This window comes from Podarcis bocagei (assembly GCF_964188305.1).
Source record: "Podarcis bocagei genome assembly, chromosome: 17".
Classification (NCBI taxonomy): Eukaryota; Metazoa; Chordata; class Lepidosauria; order Squamata; family Lacertidae; genus Podarcis; species Podarcis bocagei.
The window spans coordinates 27,633,613-27,653,408 of record NC_138143.1 but is presented as its reverse complement, the minus strand read 5'-3'; the positions used below and the strand labels follow the sequence as shown (position 1 = coordinate 27,653,408).

Sequence of the window (19,796 nt, the reverse complement as noted above, 5' to 3'; positions counted from 1 at the left end):
TCCGTGTGCTGCGCTGGTGCTGGCTCGCCAGAGCAGCTTCGTCACGCTGGCCACGTGACCTGGAAGTGTCTCCGGACAGCGCTGGCCCCGGCCTCTTAAGTGAGATGGGCACACAACCCTAGAGTCGGACACGACTGGCCCGTAAGGGCAGGGGTACCTTTTACATTTCCAAAATATAAGATAAAAAACAAATACAATAAAACCTACATACAGTTAGAGCTTAATAGAAGAAGAAGAAGAGGAGTTTGGATTTGATATCCCGCCTTTCACTCCCTTTAAGGAGTCTCAAAGCGACTGACATTCTCCTTTCCCTTCCTCCCCCACAACAAACACTCTGTGAGGTGAGTGGGGCTGAGAGACTTCAAAGAAGCTGCATGTGGAGGAGCGGAGATGCGAACCCGGTTCCCCAGATTATGAGACTACCGCTCTTAACCACTACACCACACTGGCTCTCAATAATTAATAATTAATAACCTTAATAATTATTTCACTATTAATATACTTTTTAATTGTATTTCAGTTCAACAATTGCTTTGATAAAATACCTATTTTGTTATGTGCAAATGGCTTTAGATACCTATTAGGTCCATAAATTAGGTTCATATAGCATATATTCAACACAAAAAACAGCGACAGTTTGTTGTTGACAAAGGACATATTAAGGGCCGCATTACCTTCAGTAGCTTAGGGCCTCATCAAACCTAAATCCAGCCCTGCAGATAGTGTTAGGATATTTCCGTTCCACCTTAAAAGGGAGCAGGCTTTGTGAGTCAGAGTCTGCGTATTTCCTGTTTCACAGGATGTTTCTGTTGTGTCTTTTGTTTTCGCTCTCTGTGTGTCTGGAGACACTGAAGCAGGCAGTCATGTTTTTCTTTGTTCTGATCAACGTTGAATAAAACTTGTAAATAATGCTCTCCTGCGTGCAACTTCTGCTGTGCATTATCTGCTGATAGAGAGCGTGCATCGGCTCTAGAATGTGGCAGGCTATTCCTGGAGCTCATGTCGCTAATTGCTGATACTGCGTGTCTACGGGAGATTGATGGACGTCCGGACACGGCTTGGGGGCCATGATGGACTTTGTCTCCCTGGCAGTATCCCAACAGATAGGACCCCCACAGGGGCTCACAGTAAATTGAGTGAATTATCTGAACAATTGGTTGTATACATCTAAGTTCTACTTAGAATAGACCCACTGAGACCAATGGACTTCGGTTAGTAATGTTCATTAATTTCACTGGGTCTATGCTGAGTATGGCTGAAATAGTCTTCTTCCCAAAACTACCCCGAGCCGTCGATGTGGTATGGGTGGGTGTGACAAAAAAAATTTCCACACCGGGTACCACCTGACCTTGCTACGCTTCTGATGGAATCAATTCTCTTTTAACAAATTCTCTTTTTAATGAAGTATAGGTGGTACTTAACCCCAGTAAAACTAGCAAAGATTTACCACAACAGTGATAATCTTTGCTGGAAATGTAAAGAAAAAGAAGGCACCTTTTTTCATATGTGGTGGACCTGCCCCAAGGTGAAAGACTTCTGGGAGAAGATTTATAATGAATTGGAAAAAATGTTGAGATATACATTTATTAAGAAACCAGAGGCCTTTCTTCTTGGGGTAACAGGTCTTGAATTGCCCAAGAAAGATGTTAAATTATTTTTGTATGCCACGACGGCTGCTCAAATTTTACTAGCTAAGAACTGGAAAATATAAGTATTACCAACTGTGCAAGATTGGCTGATGAAGATGATGGATTTTTCGAAGCTAGCTGACCTGACTGGAAGAATCCACGACCAGAAAGAAGAGGAAGATTGGAAGAAATTTAAAGACTACTTGAATAAATATTCTAATATAAAAAATTAGAAATCACTTGAAAGTACCAAATAGGCCTAAGATTAAAATAGGATTTACTAAATAAATAGGGTTTAGAAAGTAAGAAAAGTGAATTAGCTAGATAATAACTGGAAATATTTTGGTTTAAGAATGATATTGGAAAGCTGTTACATACAGACACAAGGAAATTCAGAAGGGAGGGAATGGAGGAAGTCAACCAATATGTAAATAAGTATGGGCTTTTAAAGGATTAAGTTAGCTCTTATTGTTTATCTCTTTTATGGTGGTGGATAAGATGTTTATTGTACTGTTTTCTTTTTTGATGCACTCCCCCCCTTTTGTGTTATCTGTTCTGTTATGTTGTTCTGTAATTGTGGAAAACTTAATAAAAAAATTTAAAAACAAAACAAATTCTCTTTTTAAATGGTAGAAAATAATTAGAGAATAATACTGATATTTAATGGTTTGCTTTAACCTCTGCATTTTTTTTAATGTTTCGCCAGACAAAAATGAATGTGATATTGGGGCAAGCAAGATTTGTGGAGAGCATGCTTCATGCCACAATACACAAGGAAGCTTTTATTGCATTTGTCTAGAAGGCTTCCAGGCTTCCAGTAAAAACAAGATATTTATTCCCAATGATGGCACAAAATGTATAGGTAAGTACAGCAGCAATAAGTCATAAGGAATTTTTACTGTTTTCCTTTATGTTCTTTTTAGAACACACACACACACACACACACACACACACAGAGAGAGAGAGAGAGAGAGAGAGAGAGAGAGAGGGTTTTAGTTTTCATCTAAAGCTGTTTCTCTCTTTAATGTATGTCCTTTCCACTACTTGAGCATGTCTAAATTGACACTTTTCATTTTCAAAATTGCTGGGAGCTGTAATTGAGGAAGATCAAACCCATATTTCCACATAGTTATGTAGGAGAGGGGGAATTTTCTGCTATATATTTTTGGCAGAAAGTATTTCATTTTTAGAAATGCATTGTTTCATAAAATTAATAAGATACAGGAATGACTATCATGCTGATTAAGCTGACAACTAAAATATATACCAGTCAAATCTAAAATAAAAGTTGTAGTTATTATTATTTTTAACTGATTTAGAGAAGCCTTCATTCCCCCACCTCCGAAACCTAATTAATGTTCAGGGAAGGGAATATTTCAGTCTGCAATAGATTTACAAGTTTCCCCGTAAAAATAATTTCCAGGTAAAGCTTTGAATTTGTTGCAATATATACATCTAAATCACATCAAATGTGCTATATTAGTGTTTTTTCATGAGACAATTGGGAAACTGTTCAGATCCATGCTTTCTAAGGCACAGGACAACTGGAAGTGTGGACAAACCTTCTGTTTCCCCTACTTGCTTCCCCTGGGAAAACCAGCTCTTTCGTGCTAAATCGGAGCAAACATCAATCCACAGGAAATCCAATTGATGTTTGCTCCGGTCCAGCAGTAAAGATCGGATTTCTACAGGAGAAAGTGGCAGGACCAAGCGGGAGTCTGCATGAGCCCTTATGGACTCCGGAGGCCCCAATTCAAGGCTGGTGTTGGTTTCTGTCACCCAGGCCTCTTGTGCTGCTGGTCTGACACATCACCCCAGCCCCTCTTCATCATAGTCCAAGTCCAGGCTTACTGTTCTACATATTTTGCATCTGTTTTCTCCCACAGCTGCTAACATAGCTGTTGTGCTTTGTACTCTGATATCTGAGGTCTTGTGTATGCAAGCTCATGGTTGTTACTTTCCAAGTGGGGAAATTGCTTCAGTGCTGCAATATGTACGTGTGCAGATGTGAGAGACTGACTTCTTGAAGGGCACGTAGCAAATCAGTGGCAGGGGTAGAACTGGGGCGGAGGAAGGGGATGCCGGGGGGGCAGGTTGCCCCAGGTGTCACCACTGGGGGGGGGTGACAAAATGCCGGGTGGCACTCACCGCGGGGCCTGCAGCGCACCCAAGCCACACGTCTCTCCTGGGAGTGATGCGGTGGCTTGGGCGCCCCCAGGCTCCACACTGCCCTAAATGGTCCACCCTCTCCCTCCCCCTCAGCTGTAGGACGGCTGAGTGGAAGGAGGCAGGCAGACTCGGAGCGTCCTGCCCCAGCTGGCCCCACACGCACGCTGCCCCAGGCGCCCCATTGGCTTGCTCCGCCACTGACAGGGGTAGAACTTGAGTCCAAGATTTCCTGATCTAAGTCCAGCTGATGCCTTTCCTCGGATCTCTTTACTGGCTTTCCATCCCCTTCCATGCCCAGTGTTAACTGTTTGCCCTTACCTTTGAAACTTTGGTGTGAGCTTGCCCCCGTCTTATCTATTGACATGTCTCTGATCTGTTGATATTTCCAATTTCAGGGACCTAAAAGTCCCCTGCTCTCTTAAATAGCCCTGCCCTTTCTCCCTTGCACCCCCTTCTCCAAATACTTGCTTACTGCCATCCTCCTCTTTTTCTCATTTATTTATTTATTTGGTTTTCCAGATTAACATTTTACAGTCACATATCCAACATACAACATAAAAACAAGATTCCAAGGAATCTCCTGGATTTCCCTCCCCCCCCCCCTTGTGGGTCCTATTGTTAATCATTTCCTCCTGCATCTTTTATGATAATCCAAAATCTTTTACATCTCCATTATGGCCAAAATTCACCATTAAACTACAAGTGTTATTCTAAACCTACCGACGATTTTAGCTGTTTACAATGGTTTTTATGATAAATTATAAATTCCCCCCATTCCTTATTAAGATTTTGGTCTTCCTGATTTCTGATCCTTCCGGTCATTTTAGCCATTTTGGCATCATCCATCAACTTAATCTGTCATTCTCCTCTGGTAGGGACTTTTCCCTCATTTCTTCCAACAAGTCTTTGGCTTAATTCCATAGTCCTCTTATCATTTGAAACTAAGGGCGGGATTCCCCTAATGAGACACAAGTATTTCTGCTTGGGCAGTGGGGCTTCTCCCCCCCTGAACCCTCCAGAATTGGCTCTGGGGGCATCAGGAGCAGGGGCGGAGGAAGGGGGGTGGGGTGGAGGCGGATCACCCTGGGCGCCTTCACTGAGGTAGGTGACATTTGGCGTGCTGCCAGCCCGCAATTCCCAGCCTACCCCGAGCCGTCAGGGGAAGGGGGGGAGCTGCGCTGCTTTGCCGGCTGCATCCCCCCTTCCCCCTTCATTTTAACAGCTGGGGGAGGCTTGGGAGTCACGGGTGGGTGGTGCACCGAATGTCCGCCATTGGCAGCTCGCTCCGCCCCTATGGGCAGCCCACTTGTGCCACTCTGTGCACCTGAGCGGCTATCCCATGCCTGGGAGGGCACCCTCCATGCCCCTCCCCCTTTGGGAGCATGCCTGCCCTGGGCAGCATGGGCATATGCTCTGCCGCTGATCAGGAGAAACCCCACAGCAGCTGGAAGGGACGGGGTTTGTTCCGCCGTGCAAATTGCAATGCTTGTGTTCACAGAACAGTCATAATATTACAACACTGAATCCCACCCTTAGTCCATATTCACACACCCCGGTTATACTTCCCTCTTCATTTCTCCCCTTTCTTTTCTTGTTTCCCTCACTCTTGAAAGCCCCCTGACCCAAGGACCAGTCATTTTCATGTATGTTATAGTTTAAAGCACTATGTGTGGTAGTTGCTCAGAGCAGGCCCACCGAAATGAATGAACATGACTAAGTTAGGTCCATTAATTTCAGTGGGGCAGCTAGGTAAGCTCTAAACAATAATTGTGGCTGCATGTTGGCTCTTGCCTGCCACCGGGTTCAAAATATTTGAAGCAGTCTTCATAAAAAGACGGTCACAATTGTATTACATTTTCTAGATCTTGATGAATGTGGAGTCTCAGGCATCTGTGGCCTTGGAGGACGATGTGTGAATACGTTAGGAAGCTATGAGTGCTACTGTATTGAAGGATACCAAACAGAAAATGGAGTGGAACCATTTCATTCGCGTACAGCAAATACTTCGTGCAAAGGTGAATGCTTGTATTTTTAAAAAGAGTACAGTTTTAGGCTCCTTTGGGTATTGAAATACAAGGGAAAACATGTCTGTATGCTCTGCCCAATTGTGCAGTAAGTAGTAAACCCATCTTCCAGTATTCTAGCTGATGAGGCACCGGAATGATTGACAAGCACTCAATTCCAAGGTTGAATCCCTAGTACAGTGGTACCTTGGTTCCTGAATGGCTTAGTTGTCGAACAAATCGGCTCCCGAACACCGCAATTCTGGGCTGCATCAATAGGAGTATAGCATCTAGATCAAGGGAAGTAATAGTGCCACTGTATTCTGCTCTGGTCAGACCTCACCTGGAGTACTGTGTCCAGTTCTGGGCACCACAATTCAAGAAGGACACTGACAAACTGGAACGTGTCCAGAGGAGGGCAACCAAAATGGTCAAAGGCCTGGAAACGATGCCTTATGAGGAACGGCTAAGGGAGCTGGGCATGTTTAGCCATGTTCAAATATATAAAAGGATGTCACATAGAGGAGGGAGAAAGGTTGTTTTCTGCTGCTCCAGAGAAGCGGACACGGAGCAATGGATCCAAACTACAAGAAAGAAGATTCCACCTAAACATTAGGAAGAACTTCCTGACAGTAAGAGCTGTTCAACAGTGGAATTTGCTGCCAAGGAGTGTGGTGGAGTCTCCTTCTTTGGAGGTCTTTAAGCAGAGGCTTGACAACCATATGTCAGGAGTGCTCTGATGGTGTTTCCTGCTTGGCAGGGGGTTGGACTCGATGGCCCTTGTGGTCTCTTCCAACTCTATGATTCTATGATTCTATGAAACCTGAAAGTTAAGTGTTCAGGTTTGCGAACATTTCCCCACAGTGTTTAGTGGGACTTACTCCCAGGTTCACAGGCATAAGATTGCAGCTTACATGATAAATAGGAATGCGGGTGGCGTTGTGGTCTAAACTACTGAGCTTCTTGGGTCTGCCGATCGGAAGGTCGGCTGTTTGAATCCGCACAATGCGGTGAGCTCCTTTGCTCTGTCCCAGCACCTGCCAACCTAACAGTTTGAAAGCCTACCAGTGCAAGTAGGTACCACTGCAGCGGGGAGGTAAATGGTGTTTCCGTGCACTCTGTTTTCCATCACAGTGTTCTGTTGTGCCAGATGCAGTTTAGTCCTGCTGGCCACATGACCCAGAATGCTGTCTGCGGACAAACACCGGCTCCCTCGGCCTAAAAGCGAGATGAGCGCCGCAACCCCATAGTCACCTTTGACTGGACTTAACCGTCCAGGGGTCCTTTACCCTTTACCTACCCCCCCCAATTAGTTTGGATCTTCCTGATCTGCAGATGTTATAAAAGGGGGAAAACGATGTAAAGTGGGCTGCTAGTGGCCACATGACCCGGAAAGCTGTCTGTGGACAAACGGCAACTCCCTCAGCTTGAAAGCGAGATGAGCGCCGCAACCCCATAGTTGCCTTTGACTGGACTTAACCATCCAGGGGTCCTTTACCTTTACCTTACCTTACATGATAAATCCCTTCCCTTAAGACAGAGCCATGCTGATGGTAAACCTTGGTATCATTTTGTTATCAGTTTTGACCAGTTCTTTAATAGTTACTACGTTACTGAAAATGCTTCATTTTACATTGCAAGTATTAGGCAATTGAATTATTACTCATAGTGAAAGTAAGATTCCATTTTTTTACTAACGTAAAAAGCAAAACACTGAATGGTAGAGGTGTGTTGTTTAAAGTATTTTATACCCCCACTTTTCCTCATATAACTCACAGTGTCTTACAAAAAAAAAAGTAGTGCATAAAATGAATAAATGCAGCAATGCATTTATTTATTTCAGTAATTAATTTTTTCCGCTCTGTTTAGCTGAAAAGAGAGTGGATTAAAAAAAATTAAATCGGTAGTAAGACAGCCCCTGCCCTCAGGCTTAAAAGACCTGAAATGCAAAGAATAAGAGATGGGGTGGGAGGAGAAAAAATATATCCTTACGTACTAGTTTTTTACGTTAGAGATATTATAACGACCAGCTGCGATGAAAAAGTTCAAGGAGATGGATGGAATGGTTGCCACTAGGTGACAGCTGGGGAAGGCTGGTCTCTCAGCAGAGCTGATAGCATAACTCTCCTTCTTTTCTTTCCCTCTGCCTTGTGGTCTGCAGTAAAGCAGCTTAAAAACAACCATGTTATGTGCTGCTAACAAGAGAAAGAGTAGCAGAAAAGTCTGTTCCAGATACGACTCAGAAAAAATGTAGCTGCTTCTACGCCCATAAAACAGCCCTCTGCTTTTTAATTTCTGTTTTCTGGAGCAGTTTGGTTTAAGACATTGTCGCTTGTGTGTTGTATGAGTGTCTGGGACTCTAAAAAGCGGGAGAACACGCAGAATTTAACTGCCAAGTTCTGTCACTTTTTTCTCTGTGAAAATGCCTAGCACGATAGTTATCTCATGGGAAAATATATAATCACAGTGACTTGTGTTTTCAGGGGGGAAATGTAAAGAAATGAAAGTAATAACAGCAGCAACTCCTGCAAGAGTCAGGAGCTTTTACCACTTTGCAATGTGGAGCTGGCATAATCTTTGGATGACTCATTTTAAATAAGATAGCAGCACCTCCTGAGAACTGTGCTTTGGCAGTCATTGTAATAATATAGTAGAAATAATCATTATAATAATGATCATAAAAAGGCAGAATACTTCAAGGAGGCTATATAATTGCTTGAGTGCAAGACTCGTTGTACCAGCGCACAGGCTTTGGATGAGCCATGCCAGTAGGTGTGCCAGCACATTTGAAAAGGCGATACTATGCAGGCATCGCAGTGGTATTATGGCAACATTGCAGGCAGGCGTGGAAATATTTTAGAACTGCGGTGAAAAAATCCAGTGCCTGTACCAGGTACCTAATTCAACTGACTCAGGGCCATGTGAAGTATGGGATTTTAGAGAGATGATGGTCCCATGTGCTGCAGCATGGGCCTATAGGATCTGATAAAAGAGGCGATAGTTCCTGCCCTTCCACTAACACCGATCTGACCTAAATGCCACACCTAAAGTGCAAAAGTGTCAATCTTCTAGAGCAGTTAGTAGGCAGAGCTGGAGATTCACTAAATGGGCTTTGAAATCTCAATGTTTTCTTGTCTTTGTTTTCTGCAACATTTTTTATTATTATTAAAAAAAGAGGCTTCTGCTGGAGGGCAGCTTTGGGCAGAGAGCAGAGATGTGAATGGGGAGAGGTGCTTAGCTTCAGCTGCCATTTCTTTGCTACAGATTATCCTCATGTTCCTCTCATCTTTCAAATTAGGTGTTTTCCAGTGGTTTCAACCCATTGGGGAGAGAAAGCTGCTTGGCTTTGTGATCTGAGCAGAAAAATGGATGGGAAATGGTTTCAGGACTCTTCACCTCCGCTGCTTTTCCATTTTAAATTGACACATCACAAAGTTGCTCCCACCCCCCACCCCCCCACCCAACCGCTCCAAAAAAAGTATGGCATCAAAACTATAAGCTTTCTCATTAGTTCCTTAACTGGGTTTGCAGGAGGGCAAGGATCCCCTAAAATTTCTGGGTGCCAGTTCTCCCCATAATGAAATCAGTAAATGTGGGGTTTGGTCAATGGATTTAGCAAGGCCTACAAGGGATGCGGGTGGCGCTGTGGTCTAAACCACTGAGCCTAGGGCTTGCCGATCGGAAGGTCGGCGGTTCAAATCCCCACAACGGGGTGAGATCCTGTTGCTCGGTCCCAGCTCTTGCCAACCTAGCAGTTCAAAAACACGTCAAAATGCAAGGAGATAAATAGGTACTGCTCCCGCAGGAAGGTAAACGGCTTTTTTGTGCGCTGCTCTGGTTTTGCCAGAAGCAGCTTAGTCATGTTGGCCACATGACCTGGAAAAACTGTCTGCGGAAAAACGTCGGCTCCCTCGGCCAGTAAAGCGAGATGAGCGCTTAACTGTCAGGGGTCCTTTACCTTTTTACAAAAGTCAAGCCAGCTTCCTCAGGAGACTGACTTGCGAGAGGTGCCATCAAAGAACAAAACAGGCGATGGCATAGTCATTACCCATCGGGACATTCAGTAGCAGACAGGAAGTGAGGTGGAGTCCCTCCCCCAGCTGTGTGCCAGTTAGCAAAAGCCAATAGCAGAGCTGGGAGGGGGAGGTTGCCAGGGCTACGGGGTGTGTGATGTCACCACAGGAAAATGTGTCATTTTTGCATGAGGCTTGGGTTGTGTTTTAGCAAGGGTTTTGGGAAGAAGAAGGGTGGAGAGAGATGCCATACAGGCTGAGGGATAGACATGGTGTGTGTGGAGGGGAGGCTCAGAGATGGTGTTTGGGCTGCTTTTGAACCCAATGGTGTGCTGCTGTTGGGAGCAAGCCCCACGCGAGTTGCGATGCTCAGAATCCTCTCTCTATCCAAGCTCAGGTGTCAATATGTGCAAATAAACCATATTTCATAAAGGCACTACGGTCTCCACCATGCCTCATTTCCCCCAAAGTAAACACAAACTTTGATTAAATGCCGAGATCCCTGGAATCTTTCACTGCTCAGCAGAGATTGGAGTGGCTGGCAACAGTAAAGACATATAAATGTAGCAAAATGTGTTTGTAAATTCATGATTTAAGCAGCTGGGGTTGTCTCAGTTCTGTGTTGTGTACCCTAGGGCTACACACACACAATATATTTAAAGTACATTTTTCTCACCAAAGAATCCTGGATACTGTATTTTGTTGAGCGTGCTGGGAATTATAGCTTTGTGGCCTAAGCAGCAGTTCCCAATATTCTTTGGGGCGACGAATGTGCTTCAAATGTGTGATTAGTGGCAGCCATTGTTACTTTAAGAAATTGGGCCTTGCATGTTCTTTCTATGAGAAAAGAACACTTACAAATCATAGAGTGTTGTTACGAATCATAGAGTGTCTTTGCCTTATAGTGTCTTAACTTATTCCCCCCCCCCCCTTTGTTGCAGTTGTGGACTGTGGGCTCCCGCCTTCCGTTCCAAATGCATATTCTGCAGTCAACAAAACAACTTATGGAAACAAAGTTGTTTATACTTGCCAGCCTGGTTATGTCATCGAAAGTGGAAATTCCACTGCAGTTTGCAGTTCCAGTGGACAATGGAAGGAAGCTGATTTTGTATGCAAAGGTAAAGAAAACAATTAAAAAGCTTTAATGATTGCAGCATTTATTTCAACAAAGGCTATTTGTTACATTAGTTGTAAGCATATCTTAAAAAATTAGGCATGCTTAAATCGCAAGGAAATCAAAGTTTTTATAATTAAAGTCAATGGGACTTAAGTATGTAGTTAAATGGCTTGGTTCTCTTGATTTCATTAGGTCAAAGTGCTACTTCACAAAATACTCAGCAGCAAATATTTTACTGATAAATAAATATTAATGGGGAAACCGTTATCTTAATAATGCTGTCACCTTTCTCTTTCTTTCCCATTAGAAATCGATTGTGGAAAACCACGGTGGTTTCCAAATAATACAGATATTATCTGGGATAACAGAACAAGTTTAGGAAGCACGATATACTATAAATGTAGGGAAGGATTTCAGTTTTTTGGAGAGCATAATTTTTCACAATGCACAACATCTCAGAAGTGGGGAAACATCACTTTTGAATGCAAAGGTAAAGATATCATCTGTAATCTACATTAAAAACGCTCATTATTTATGAATGAACACCACCATAATAACTATCCTTTGTGAAGAAGAAAAAATGTTTTCCTGAAAACCCCAAGGTTCTTACCTCTTCTTAATAATGGCAAAATGATTTTTAGGTATCTTGACAAATACTAGAGGTTCAGATTCAGACTAGTTGAGAAGTTAAACAGCATCCCTGGAAAAAGCTTCACCTCTCATCTGCTCAGATGGCTGATTCTTGGTTTACATTTTCTATTTGGTTATGGAAATTGGAGAACACGGTATATGAGGAACGATGGTCATATGCCCTGTATTGAGAATTTTTTTACGCCTGATGTTTTACAATATTTTTATACATGCTGTAGCTGGGGAAACCCAGCCAGATGGGCGGGGTATGAATAATACAATTATTAATATTATTATTATTAAATATTCATATTCCCAGTTCTATCCCATTGCTGCTTGACAAGAGGTTTATTATTTTGTAGTCAGGTTTCTACCGTATTGGGGACACAGGTGGCGCTGTGGGTTAAACCACTAAGCTTCTTGGGCTTGCCGATCAGAAGGTCGGCAGTTCGAATCCCCGCGACGGGGTGAGCTCCTGTTGCTTTGTCCCAGGTCCTGCCAACCTAGCAGTTTGAAAGCATGCAGTGCTTATATTTGGGCCAATATGGTAGATAAAAAAGGTAAAGGGACCCCATTAGGTCCAGTCGCGGATGACTCTGGGGTTGTGGCACTCATCTCACTTTCAGGTTGAGGGAGCTGGCGTTTGTCTACAGACAGCTTTCTAGGTGATGTGACCAGCATGACTAGACTGCTTCTAGTGCAACAGAACACCGTGATGGAAACCAGAGCGCACAGAAACACAGTTTACCTTCCTGCCACAGCGGTACCTATTTATCTACTTGCACTGTTTGCTTTCGAACTGCTAGGTTGGCAGGAGCAGGGGCCGAGCAACGGCAGCTCACACCATCACGGGGATTCGAACCGCCAACCTTCCAATTGGCAAGCCCAAGAGGCTCAGTGGTTTAGACTGGGATGACAAAAAGTCTAGACGACTGCAGTTGCATTTCTGAATTAAAACAGCTTCTGATCCCATTTAGAAATAAAATGTGGCAAACCTCCTGCTATACATCACTCCAACATGATATGGAATGGGATATCAAAGCCGGGAAGCCTTGTGGAATACAGATGTGTCAAGGGCTTCTACAACACGAGCATGAAAAAACATTCATTCTGCACCAAAAATGGATCGTGGGAAATCTTGGATCTAAGATGTGAAAGTAAGTGCATGATGATAATCCTAGCACAGATGTTGTGGGCAAGTTCTAACTAAGGGACACTGGAGTTTTATTGCTCTTGTGGCGAAGCGAGGGCACTATTCCTTTGGCAGGCGTCTACGGGTTAAGAACCAGAGGAGGTTGTTTGTTGGAATCTCCCTGGCTGAGGAGAAAGGGTTAAAGTGCTCCACTGCCTCCCGCAGTTTGGTCAAACTCATGCTGGTAGCTTCGAGAACACTGTCCAACCATCTCGTCCTCTGTCGTCCCCTTCTCCATCTTTCCCAACATTAGGGTCTTTTCCAGGGAGTCTTCTCTTCTCATGAAGTACCCTCTCCCAATACTGTAGAACTTTCAGAGAGGACTCTTGAAGTTTTTGGAGCTCTGTGTTTAACAGAACAACAGTGGCATCCAGTGGATTTCTTTGTTAACAACATGCATGTGACAAATATAGTAATGATGATTGATCAAAACTGGGTTCAGCAAATAGACAAGATGTAAACTTAGAGAATATGAAGCGTTAGCAGAAGCCGTAACAGGTCTCATTCTAGATCAATGATATGGCGGTTTCCTGTATTGTTGATGGAACAAGGTAAGTGATGATGGCAAAGGATGGCTGCCCTTTCCCTGTCAAGTTGCAAAGTTTGTATGATGAAAAAGCTGGATTTAGATTGCAGTTGTTACTAGATCCTGTAATTGAAACAGTGACAAGAAGAAACTGGCTTTTGCATGCCATTCAACAATGGGAAATGTTTTCGTTTGTTTGTTATTTTTGCAGAAGTTAAAGACTTTGTCGGTATTGCACTAAATAACTCTTGTTTGACGTGGAGGAGGCTTAATGGAAATGCAGCCGTCAACGAGACTTACCAAGTGCGTGAGTTATTTTAAATCTTTTTTTGTACTAGAAAGATTAGAGGTTCTTAGCTTTCTAGTGGGGGACAGGCAGGTTTCTGTAAGTACGGGAGCATGTATAAACATTTTATTAAAATATTGCTAAATAACATCTGCAAATGTTTTTTTAAAAAGGATGTGATTTGATTGCTCACCGTTTCTTCTAGATGCCATAACATAGGAAGTAAAGCAGAAACAAAGAACTTCTGAGCTGCCTGGAGACATTTACAACTTGATAAATATATAACTGCTTCTTGATTGGCCAGAAGGGCTTCTGTTCTGGCCAAGTCAGTTCTGTCTTTAATGCTGATTAACCATCTTGGCCTGTCTCCTTTCCATCTCACAGTTATAGATACAAATCTAAATAGGATTTGTGGAATGATCTCCCCAGGGTCATGGGGAGGCCTGGCTGCCTTCATAACATATCCTTAGGTGCCTGGCAAAAACATTACTCTCCTCTCCTCTCAGGCCTTTGGCTATTTAAATAATCTATGGCCCTTTAAACACGCTGTGGGTGTGTTATTGTGGGTTTTCGTTACTATGTTGTATATTTTTCTGTTTTTATATTTCAAATGGCTCTGTGATCAGTGCCGGATTTACGTATAAGCTAAACAAGCTATATCTTGCCCCCCCCCCAAAAAAAAAATTAAGGAAAAAAACCCCTGGATGTACATTTCCAAAATATAAGATAAAAACAAATAAAATAAAACCTAAAAATGATTGTATTAACTACAATTGCATTGTACAGGTTATAACACTTAATTTCATATTAATAAAGCTATTTATAATTATTAGAAGTTTGCATCATATATTTACACCTATTATTATTTCATGTTATAGCAAGTTTCTAAAGACTAGATTATGAGTCTTTGTAAATTGTGTTTCTAAAGGAACTTTTGTTATTGCCAAATGCCAATGTGTTTGCATTATTATGTTTGTTCTGAGTAAAAAATCATTTTAAGTTAGAGCTTAATTATTTCACTATTAATATACTTCTTAATTGTATTTCACTATTAATATACTTCTTCTTAATTGTATTTCAGTTCAACAATTACTTTGATAAAATAAATATTTTGTTATGTACAAATGGCTTTAGATACCTATTAGGTCCATAAATTACCATATAGCATATATTCAACACAAAAAGCAGTGACAATTTGTTTTTGACAAAGGACAGCTGGACATATAAAGGGCCCCATTACCTTCAGTAGCTTAGGGCCTCATCACACCTAAATCCGGTCCTGTCTGTGATCCTCGGATGAAGGGCAGTATAGAAATTTAACAAATAAATTTGTACCAGCTTATCTGTCTTGACTTCTTCCCCAAAGACTCCTGGAAAAACCCATGTGGTAAAAGTGTGGCCTTTTCAAAACGAACATCTCCGGAGTTCTTTGGGGAGACAAAATGGATCGTTAACCAAGTTTATATTATAAAGGTAAAGGGACCCCTGACCATTAGGTCCAGTCGTGACCGACTCTGGGGTTGCGGCGCTCATCTCGCTTCATTGGCCGAGGCAGCCGGCGTACAGCTTCCGGATCATGTGGCCAGCATGACCAAGCCGCTTCTGGTGAGCCACAGCGCCACCTGCATCCCTCGTTTATATTACAGCTATGCCCTAAAGTTTTGTTTCTGAGAACTGACGTACTTTTCATTTCCCATACAGCTCACAATGAGAATGCTAGGGAATGATTCGAAGAAAACTGTGGCTGAATCAAAGATTAGCTATACCACAGCTGAGGAGGCTATAAAGATATGCTTGGAGCTACGTCAGGATGCAAACTACAGTGTGGAAGTAACTACAGGATCCACCAATTTGGCTTTAAAAGTCCGAATAATGCACCCAGTAGTTGGTAGGTGCTGCAGTTTGGCAAATCATCAATACTGATAGTTAGAAAATTTTACCTGAAAATCTTCAGTGCTGGTGATGACACAAAACAGTGTTCTTAAACTGGTGGCTGATAATACTGAACTGGAGGTCACTGCTCATGAGGAATGGGCTAAGATTGGCTAAGATCTGGCCATGCATCTCATTTGCAGCAGATCATAGCAGCAAAAGGCTGCTCTACTAAGTACTAAAGATGCTTGCCATGAAGGAACTGAATAAAAGTAAGACTGGAGAAGCCAGTATAAGTTGCAATTTCAGCTGAATTTGGGGGAACCACTAGAAGCATCCGTTGTGTTGAGCTATTTCAATTGATTTGCTCATTGCAAACAGCTGAAAGTCTGTAAATTTTTGATAATAAACCTGATTTGCAATGAGGGAGTTGAACATAGCTGTCAACTTTCGGATTTGAAAATAAGGGATCAGCAGCCTCGAAAATAAGGAATCAGCAGCATAGCTGTCAACTTTCGGATTTGAGAATAAGGGATCAGCAGCCTCACCTGTCCCGGAGACAGTCTACGGGATATCTAACAATCCGGGATAGCAGCGGGAAGCAGCGGGAAACGGCACTGAAATAAGGGAATTTCCCACAAAAAAAGGGAAGGTTGACAGCTATGGAGTTGAATAATTTCGATTGCAACTGTATGCTAAAGATTCTGTAGTGCAATGGGCTGGTGAACCCTTGTGATAATGATTAGTGGATTAAAACGAGCCAAGGAACCAAATTGGAAAGCTATATATAGGGCCTAGAGAGACTGTGTGCTTTGGACAAGGAAGAAAGAGGGCAAGCAAGGGAAGGGGCCAAAAGAGAGTTGGGTTGCAAATGAGGAATTATGCCAACTGTGTCTTCTGCAGTAGCATTGTGACCTGGCTACCCAAAAATAGCCATGGCAGTCAAGAAACAGGTGAGTGGGCCTGAATTTTGCATATTGGATTTGCTCAAAACAAGCAGTTCTGATTGCAGGCAACTTCTTTGTGTTGCGTTACCTGTTATTATTAATAAAATACCAGCATAGCATAGTTGATTAAGAGTTTCTCTTCCCTGCCACATTTTTCCCTCCCCAGAAAAGAAAGCTGCATTCAGCAACATCTCCATATTTAATGACACCTGTATTAAATGGCAAAGAGAATCATCATCTGAGGAAAACTATGTAGTAAGTGATGTACAGTTTCTGATTGCAGTGGGAAGTACTGGGACTAAATCTCATGTTGACATGCGTGTTTCAGAGTGTTGACAGCAGTGCAGCGTCCATCCCATTGTCACCCCTGATACAAGTTTTGCAGATTTTGGGTGAGTTTCAAAGAAACGGTTTGATCAGAGACAACAGGGATCTCTACTTATTCAAGAAAGTCAACAATGCCATTGTTACCGGGGTGGAGAACTGGGGCCTAGGGGCCAAATGCAGCCCCCTAGGTCTCTGTTTCACAACTGGAATTCTTCTCAGGCCACATCTGTCAGCAGCCTTCATTCACATCCTCCTCGAGTATTTTTGCCTGGCTGCAGTGTACCCTTGAACTCTGATAATGCCTCACAGTTGAAAAACATACCAGATATAACCGTTGTAGTGACTGATTAGGTAGTGTGTAGATTTGCAAGCAAACTGCTGAATTTTTGTGAGGGACTTGCGTGCCATACATTCTTATTTGCAACATATTCTGAGGTAGATCATGTGGACATAAGATTTCTGTATAGTCTCTTGTGTGTTAGTGCTGCAGCCGTGGAGATTATCTGCCCCCTCATTAAAATTCAGGCCCCTTTCCTGGAGTTCCATGGTGCTTATTACTCTTTTTAAAGCCAAACAGCCTACCTAATGCAGAACGCTTTGGGGGAAGAGAGAGGGCTGCCAGAACTTCTTGATCTGAGAAGCAAATTGCCAGTCAACAAAACATGCGAACCTTTATATTGTGGGTTAAGACCAGTGCTGTTTTTCTAGAGAACGAGGTGTCAAGAGCTAAGCTCCGGTGAGCTCCGGCTGGGGGAAAAAAGCCCTAGTTAAGAGCTGCTCTGACAGCTCATAGAATGCTACGTTTGTCTTCACACACAGCAGGCCTTCCCTCAGGACTCAAAATGTGAATCCTGGAAATCTGGTCAGGCTGGATGAACTTGCAGGTGTGACTCAGCCGATGATGCTATCTGAAACCTGGTCTGCACAAGCTAAAGAAGGAGGTGGGAATGAGATGGTAGAAGTGGCCCAGAGGTGGTCGAATGGATTGTACCATTTCAGACCAAAAGCAGGAATTCACATTTTATTAACAGGCCCCAACATAAAAGACTCTCTGCAAATACCAAAGCCAGTACAGCAGGAAACAGGTTGTTGTTTAGTTGTCTTAGTTGTGTTTGACTCTCTGTGACCCCACAAACCAGGGTATGCCTTGGAAATTCTCACTTTCTTCTCAAAGCTCCTCCTTTTTTATGTCCATTGAGTTTTCTTGGCAAAATACTGAAGTGGTTGCCAGTTCCTTCTCCAGGTGGATCACATGTAGTCTAAACTCTTGGCTATGGCCTGTTTGTCTTGGGTGGCCCTGCACAGCATGGCTCATAGCTTCTTGAAGTTATTCAAGCGCCTTTGCCATGACAAGGCAGTGATCCATTAAGGGGAGGAAACAGGTTAGGTTAAAGGTTAAAACACTTCTGTCCTGTTGTGCTAGTTTTCCATTTTCAGAGAGCACTTTACAATGGGGCAGTATTCAAAAGTGGTTATGCACTTCCATTCCGCATCATTCTGCTGCACATGTAAACCTGGCCTTAGAAGCAGGCACTCTCAACAGAGGACATTCAGACCAGGCAAACGTAGTGTATTCTGCTTCCTGCCGCAGCCACCAAAACGTTTGCTTAGTGCACTTAAATTTAAGAGGCCCCACTAGCTAATAATATGTGCCAAATGTTTAAAGTGTTTCATTCTCATTTGGGTCTCACACTCCATTTGCAGCTTCAGATACAGGGCCTACGGTGGTATCAGAAACAATTCCATGATAGCATGACCTATAACTTCACCACAAGTTCTCAGACTCCAGCAGTGTGCCTTGACTTACTGCCGGGCACCAATTACACCGTTAACATCTCCACAACAGATCTCAACCACAGTGCTCTCATCTACATGAGAACCCCCATCTCTGGTAAGGCCTTGCTTTGTATTTTTCTCCTAGTATTTTGACAAGGTTGGAAAATTAAAAGTGCAGGAAGTCACATCAGTTGATTTTTATACCATCTGGAAGAAAGCCATAGAATTTACTACCTTTCACTTTTCCATTCTTGCTAAGGAAGCCCCTCCCTTACTTGATCAAATAATTTTCTATGCCACTTACCCTACCGATGCCATAGTGACTTAGCAAGTTATGGAATATGAAGAGTGAGGTTTAGTGCTTATGTTGAGTCTTACTGCAGCAGAGGCACCAGCTCTTGCCATGATGGAATGAGAGCTACCTTTGGACTTGAGTACACGGGTGGAGCTGTGGTCTAAACCACAGAACCTAGGGCTTGCCGATCAGAAGGTTGGCGGTTCAAATCCCCACGACAGGGTGAGCTCCCATTGTTTAGTCCCAGCTCCTCCCCACCTAGTCCGAAAGCATGTCAAGTGCAAGTAGATAAATAGGTACCGCTCCAGTGGGAAGGTAAAGCATGTCAAGTGCAAGTAGATAAATAGGTACCGCTCCAGCGGCATTTCCATGTGCTGCTCTGGTTCACCAGAAGCAGCTTAGTCATGCTGGCCACATGACCTGGAAGCTGTCTGCGGACAAACACCGGCTCCCTCGGCCTATAGAGCAAGATGAGCACCGCAACCCCAGAGTTGTCCGTGACTGGACCTAACGGTCAGGGGTACCTTTACCTTTATACCTAGATTCAAATACAGTCGTACCTCGGAAGTCAAATGCAATCTGTTCCGGAAGTCTGTTTGACTTCCAAAACGTTCAGAAACCAAGGCGCGGCTTCCAGTTGGCTGCAGGAAGCTCCTGCAACCAAATGGAACCCATGGAATCCGCGTTGGATGTTCAGGTTCCAAAGAACATTCACAAACCGGAACACTCACTTCTGGGTTTGCGGCGTTCGGGAGCCAAAACGTTCCATTTGCAAGGCGGTCGACTTCCAAGATACGACTGTATATGTTTTTCCAATAACCTGCTGATTGCTGAACTAGCAGTGATGATGACAGGAACATTTTGTTTCACGTGCCATTCTTGTTCACTTATGAATAGGGGGGTGAATGGGTGGGTGAGGATTCTCAAACAGCAAAAGAAGCTTGCAGATCCCTCCCCATTCCTTACCTCCCCTAATTTTGTTGCTCCAGCCACTTTTTGCATTCTGGGTTCTTTT

At 43.3% G+C, this 19,796-nt stretch overlaps 1 protein-coding gene across 1 annotated transcript in view; it reads left to right on the top strand.

Annotated features, from left to right (window-relative positions):
- SUSD1 (sushi domain containing 1) overlaps positions 1-19,796 on the top strand; it is a gene marked incomplete at its 5' end in the record, with an annotated part of 42,204 nt that overhangs the window by 5,672 nt on the left and 16,736 nt on the right. Inside the window, 9 exons of the mRNA XM_081176342.1 lie at positions 2,335-2,490; positions 5,660-5,812; positions 10,755-10,931; positions 11,238-11,420; positions 12,538-12,717; positions 13,490-13,581; positions 15,266-15,452; positions 16,550-16,638; positions 18,415-18,601. Coding sequence (XP_081032468.1) covers positions 2,335-2,490; positions 5,660-5,812; positions 10,755-10,931; positions 11,238-11,420; positions 12,538-12,717; positions 13,490-13,581; positions 15,266-15,452; positions 16,550-16,638; positions 18,415-18,601 — 1,404 coding nt within the window. The remainder of the gene's footprint in view (positions 1-2,334; positions 2,491-5,659; positions 5,813-10,754; positions 10,932-11,237; positions 11,421-12,537; positions 12,718-13,489; positions 13,582-15,265; positions 15,453-16,549; positions 16,639-18,414; positions 18,602-19,796) is intronic.